We start from the raw sequence: 6,840 nt of genomic DNA on the forward strand, positions 1-6,840 counted from the left end.
TTGCAGGTGCTATTTAATGAAGCTGCCAGTTGAAGACTTGTGAGTACGCTCTAATGTACTTGTCCTCTTGCTCGGTTGTGCCACGTGTCCTCCCACTCCTCTTTCTATTCTGGTTAGAGCCAGTTTGCGCTGTTCTGTGAAGGGAGTAGTACACAGCGTTGTCCAAGATCTTCAGTTTCTTGGCAATGTCTCTCATGGAGTTATTTCAATGGACAAAAAAAAGTGTTTTTCTTTCAAAAACAAGAACCTTTCTAAGTGACCCGAGACTTTTGAACGGTTGTGTATGTACAGTACATGTATCTACGTCAATTACCACATACCACTGCACATTGACTCGGTACTGGTACCCCATGTACACTGAGTGCACAAAACATTAAGAACACCTTCCTAATATTGAGTTGCACAAGGTGTCAAAAGAGCGTTCCATTGGGATGCTGGCCGTCCCACAGTTGTGCCAAGTTGACTGGATGTCCTTTGGGTGGTGGACCATTCTTGATACACATGAGAAACTGTTGCGTTTGGAAAAACCCAGCAGCATTGCAGTTCTTGACACACACCGGTCGGCAAGGAACCTACTACCATACCCTGTTCAAAGACACTTAAATATGTTGTCTTGCCCATTCACCATCTGAATGGCACACATACACAATCCATGTCTCAATTGTCTCATTTATCCTTCTTTAACCATCTACACTGATTGAAGTGGATTTAACAGGTGACATCAATAAGGGATAATAGCTTCCAACTGGATCCACCTGGCCAGTCCATGTCATTAAACAGGTGTTCTTAATGTTTTGTACATTCCGTGTATATCATCAGTGTCAACTGTAAACTAATCTAATGTAACACATAATGGTTATATTGTACAATTATTACATACTGTGCAGATCCATGTCTACTCCAGGATGCTAATCTACTGTCACCTATATACCATAGGGGTATAGTGTATAATCATCACACACTGTGGGGAATGATTTACATCTGCAGCAGGCTGCTAATCGAGTGTTGAGGTTCTATGCCAAACTGATGTGATTCTTTGGTTGAATTACCTCCTTGGTTGAATGAATGAATGAACAAGAGGCTGTCCAGATGAATTCAGTCGTTTGACGTCTGAACCATCGAGCTGAACATCCCCCAATTGAATGACTAATTTGAAATGAATTTGAAATATCATTGTTGTTAAGTTGCTGATTTCCTGCCCAATCTTTTGCTTATCTTCAGCGATGAGCTTGGCTGGTCCTTTGTTCTCCTATGAGCATTGTCCCGTGGATGTAAAATAGAGTACCACTTCCTACCAGTAGAGGGCAGTAGTGTTCTGCAGGGTAGAGTCTGGTGGTCTGTCCTCTCTTTGTACTGTCTTCAAGCACCAGTGTTGATCAATGTTCCCTCGGTAAAGGAATGCATGCGCCTTTCTTTGACTTACGGTTTTCTTTTCAAACCAGTCAAGGATGGCAATTGTTCACATAGCGAAGGTCTGCTCGGCTTGGTCCACGGGTGTGGATTTGGACATGCTCCTCCAGATTTAGGGCTTGCATCAGCAGGTGAGGGTAATCAGGTAAATTGTTGAGAAAGGAGATAGATGATCTGTTAAAATGGATTCGACAGTTGGTCAGAAAATAATGAAGAATTTCAATAAGAATTTATCTTCCGTAAGTAGTCTAGTCCCAGTAAGCAAAAGCACTCCACTGGTCTTCATAGTCCATCGGGAGGAGGATCTGAAAAGATCTGTAGAATGTTTGTCCCTCACAGCATTATGCTGGTGGGCATCGCCTCAGGAAGTAGAGGTGCTGGGGGTAGCTGCAGCACCCCCTTTAAAAATAATCAACATATATTGTGTTTTCTCCACAAATGAGTGAACTAGTCCTTTCTTAGGTATGAACGGAGAAAAAAACTCCTCAGCAGCACCTCTCACACCCCCACCCCTATTTATCTCTCTCTATCTACTCTCTTTGTCTCGCTGTCTCTGTCTCTATCTGTCATGTGTCTCTCTCTCTCTCTCTCTCTCTGTCTCTCTCTCTTTATCTACTCTCTTTGTCTCGCTGTCTCTGTCTCTATCTGTCATGTGTCTCTCTCTCTCTCTCTCTCTCTCTCTGTCTCTCTCTCTCTCTATATCTACTCTCTTTGTCTCGCTGTCTCTGTCTCTATCTGTCATGTGTCTCTCTCTCTCTCTCTCTCTCTCTCTGTCTCTCTCTTTATCTACTCTCTTTGTCTCGCTGTCTCTGTCTCTATCTGTCATGTGTCTCTCTCTCTCTCTCTGTCTCTCTCTCTTTATCTACTCTCTTTGTCTCGCGGTCTCTGTCTCTATCTGTCATGTGTCTCTCTCTCTCGCTCTCTCTCTCTCTCTCTCTCTCTCTCTCTCGCTCTCTCTCTCTCTCTCTCTCTCTCTCTCTCTCTCTCTCTCTCTCTCTCTCTCTCTCTCTCTCTCTCTCTCTCTCTCTCTCTGTGTTTTCCTCTTTCTCTTCTCTTATCAGCAGTGTTTTTTAGATTCTCCATACATTTCTGGTGGTGGAGAGGCACGGAAGACCCGCAGGCATTAAAAATCTCAGTGAAAAATGACGTGCCGCCCAATGCCACCTTGCTCGAGTTGAAAACATATCTGATCGAGCCTTCTCCATAATATCACTTTAATGTTCCTTTTGTGAGTTATGGCAATCTCAGCAATACCCTCATTAATCCCACACTCCTCAATCTTAGCAAGAAGAGCACCTGTCAGACTTCCTTAGCTATTAAACCAGTTGATACCACTGACCATGCCGTAATGATTAGAGGGGGGGCTTTTTCATCACGGTGGGGCGGTTGGCGGGGAGACGGCAGACGTAATGGGCTGGCAGACGGCAGACGTAATGGGCGGGCAGACGACAGACGTAATGGGCGGGCAGACGGCAGACGTAATGGGCGGACAGACGACAGACGTAATGGGCGGGCAGACGACAGACGTAATGGGCGGGCAGACGGCAGACGTAATGGGCGGGCAGATGACAGACGTAATGGGCGGGCAGACGACAGACGTAATGGGCGGGCAGACGACAGACGTAATGGGCGGGCAGACGACAGACGTAATGGGCGGGCAGACGGCAGACGTAATGGGCGGGCAGACGACAGACGTAATGGGCGGGCAGACGGCAGACGTAATGGGCGGGCAGACGGCAGACGTAATGGGCGGGCAGACGACAGACGTAATGGGCGGGCAGACGGCAGACGTAATGGGCGGGCAGACGACAGACGTAATGGGCGGGCAGACGGCAGACGTAATGGGCGGGCAGACGGCAGACGTAATGGGCGGGCAGACGGCAGACGTAATGGGCGGGCAGACGGCAGACGTAATGGGCGGGCAGACGACAGACGTAATGGGCTGGCAGACGACAGACGTAATGGGCGGGCAGACGGCAGACGTAATGGGCTGGCAGACGGCAGACGTAATGGGCGGGCAGACGACGGACGTAATGGGCGGGCAGACGACGGACGTAATGGGCGGGCAGACGACGGACGTAATGGGCGGGCAGACGACGGACGTAATGGGCGGGCAGACGACGGACGTAATGGGCGGGCAGACGGCGGACGTAATGGGCGGGCAGACGACAGACGTAATGGGCGGGCAGACGACAGACGTAATGGGCGGGCAGACGACAGACGTAATGGGCGGGCAGACGGCAGACGTAATGGGCGGGCAGACGGCAGACGTAATGGGCGGGCAGACGGCAGACGTAATGGGCGGGCAGACGGCAGACGTAATGGGCGGGCAGACGACAGACGTAATGGGCTGGCAGACGACAGACGTAATGGGCGGGCAGACGGCAGACGTAATGGGCTGGCAGACGGCAGACGTAATGGGCGGGCAGACGACGGACGTAATGGGCGGGCAGACGACGGACGTAATGGGCGGGCAGACGACGGACGTAATGGGCGGGCAGACGACGGACGTAATGGGCGGGCAGACGACGGACGTAATGGGCGGGCAGACGGCGGACGTAATGGGCGGGCAGACGACAGACGTAATGGGCGGGCAGACGACAGACGTAATGGGCGGGCAGACGACGGACGTAATGGGCGGGCAGACGGCGGACGTAATGGGCGGGCAGACGGCAGACGTAATGGGCGGGCAGACGGCGGACGTAATGGGCGGGCAGACGACGGACGTAATGGGCGGGCAGACGACAGACGTAATGGGCTGGCAGACGACGGACGTAATGGGCGGGCAGACGACGGACGTAATGGGCGGGCAGACGACGGACGTAATGGGCGGGCAGACGACGGACTCAATGGGCGGGCAGACGACGGACGTAATGGGCGGGCAGACGACGGATGTAATGGGCGGGCAGACGACGGACGTAATGGGCGGGCAGACGACGGACGTAATGGGCGGGCAGACGACAGACGTAATGGGCGGGCAGACGACGGACGTAATGGGCGGGCAGACGGCGGACGTAATGGGCGGGCAGACGACGGACGTAATGGGCGGGCAGACGACAGACGTAATGGGCGGGCAGACGACAGACGTAATGGGCGGGCAGACGACAGACGTAATGGGCGGGCAGACGGCAGACGTAATGGGCGGGCAGACGACGGACGTAATGGGCGGGCAGACGACGGACGTAATGGGCGGGCAGACGACAGACGTAATGGGCGGGCAGACGACGGAGGTAATGGGCGGGCAGACGGCAGACGTAATGGGCGGGCAGACGACAGACGCAATGGGCGGGCAGACGGCAGACGTAATGGGCGGGCAGACGGCAGACGTAATGGGCGGGCAGACGGCAGAGTTAATGGGCGGGCAGACGGCAGACGTAATGGGCGGGCAGACGGCAGACGTAATGGGCGGGCAGACGGCAGACGTAATGGGCGGGCAGATGGGCAGACGGCAGACGTAATGGGTGGGCAGACGGCAGACGTAATGGGTGGACAGACGACAGACGTAATAAAGATAAAATAAATAAGCATAGATATGGGTTGTATTTACAATGGTGCGTGTTCTTCACTGGTTGCCCTTTTCTTGAAGAAACAGGTCACAAATCTTGCTGCTCTGATGGCACACTGTGGAATTTCACCCAGTAGATATGGGAGTTTTTCAAAATTGGATTTGTTTTCAAATTCTTTGTGGATCTGTGTAATCTGAGGGAAATATGTTTCTCTAATATGGTCATACATTGGGCAGGATGTTAGGAAGTGCAGCTCAGTTTCCACCTCATTTTGTGGGCAGTGTGCACATAGCCTATCTTCTCTTGAGAGCCATGTCTGCCTACGGCGGCCTTTCTCAATAGCAAGGCTATGCTCACTGAGTCTGTACATAGTCAAAGCTTTCCTTAAGTTTGGGTCAGTCACAGTAGTCAGGTATTCTGCCACTGTTTACTCTCTGTTTAGGGCCAAATAGCATTCTAGTTTGCTCTGTTTTTTTGTTAATTCTTTCCAATGTGTCAAGTAATTATCTTTTTGTTTTCTCATGATTTGGTTGGGTCTAATTGTGCTGCTGTCCTGGGGCTCTGTAGAGTGTGTTTGTGTTTGTGAACAGAGCCCCAGGACCAGCTTGCTTAGGGGACTCTTCTCCAGGTTCATCTCTCTGTAGGTGATGGCTTTGATGTGGAAGGTTTGGGAATCGCTTCCTTTTTGGTGGTTATATAATTTAACGTCTCTTTTTTGGATTTTGATAATTAGTGGGTATCGGCCTAATTCTGCTCTGCATGCATTATTTGGTGTTCTATGTTGTACACGGAGTATATTTTTGCAGAAGTCTCATTTTGGTGTTTGTCCCATTTCGTGAAGTCTTGGTTGGTGAGCGGACCCCAGACCTCACAACCATAAAGGGCAATGGGCTCTATGACTGATTCAAGTATTTTTAGCCAAATCCTAATTGGTATGTTGAAATTGATGTTCCTTTTGATGGCATAGAATGCCCTACTTGCCTTGTCTCTCAGATCGTTCACAGCTTTGTGGAAGTTACCTGTGGTGCTGATGTTTAGGCCAAGGTATGTATAGTTTTTTGTGTGCTCAAGGGTAACAGTGTCTAGAAGGAATTTGTATTTGTGGTCCTGGTGACTGGACCTTTTTTGGAACAGCATTATTTTGGTCTTACTGAGATTTACTGTATTATCTCTGACTCTTCAGGCTAACAGGGTAATACATCTCGACGATACCAATAATCGCTACCGCTGCAGCTAACGCTAAGTGGACCTGCACAACCAGAGGGCCTGTTGTCATTGGTCCATTTCTCCCAGGAATGGAAATGTTTTTAATGGTGTAGCCTATGAGAGGGAAGGAAAGGGTAAGTTATGGCCTCATGAATTACAAGACAGCAGAAGTGGCATCGTGGCACCTAACGAGAAGCAACCAAAATAGAGGTTGGAGTGAAACAATAATGTGATGATGTGGTGGTTTCACGACCCCGTAGGTCCAGGTCGAGTCGGCTCTGCTGGGTGCCAGGGGGTTTGAATTACACCCTGGTTTTTCAAAGCAAATGAATGGAACAGTACCATCAAGATTTGTTAAAATCTTATTTCCGACATGGGCAATTTCCACGGTAACACTGGTGACACTGACACTCTGATTTTGCACTTTTAAATTTTCATGTCAAACAAAAACACATTTACTTGAAGAGAAGTGCCGATGCAAAGTTTGAGAAGAGAATGACGGCACAAATCATCATTCTGTTACCAAACTTTGCATCTATACTGTTCTTCAAGTAAATATATATTTTTTCCATTTTCAGTAGAAATGTGTTTTTGTGAAATGTTCAGTGAAAATAGTTAAAAGTAGTCCTTGTGCATAGACCTGGTTTGTTTAACTTTGCAATCATCATTTTTTAGTTGAGATATATTTTAAATGGACAAATCTGAGTCTCAGTGTCAC

At 49.5% G+C, this 6,840-nt stretch overlaps 1 protein-coding gene across 1 annotated transcript; it reads left to right on the forward strand.

The window, feature by feature from the left end:
• Nucleotides 1-2,758: 2,758 nt before the first annotated feature.
• Nucleotides 2,759-4,930, forward strand: LOC135511507 (S-antigen protein-like). Its single transcript, XM_064932996.1, has one exon. It carries the CDS (start codon nt 2,759-2,761, stop codon nt 4,928-4,930), a length of 2,172 nt encoding a protein of 723 aa, XP_064789068.1.
• Nucleotides 4,931-6,840: the final 1,910 nt, after the last annotated feature.

Source organism: Oncorhynchus masou, chromosome 24 (genome assembly GCF_036934945.1).
Source record: "Oncorhynchus masou masou isolate Uvic2021 chromosome 24, UVic_Omas_1.1, whole genome shotgun sequence".
Classification (NCBI taxonomy): domain Eukaryota; kingdom Metazoa; phylum Chordata; class Actinopteri; order Salmoniformes; family Salmonidae; genus Oncorhynchus; species Oncorhynchus masou.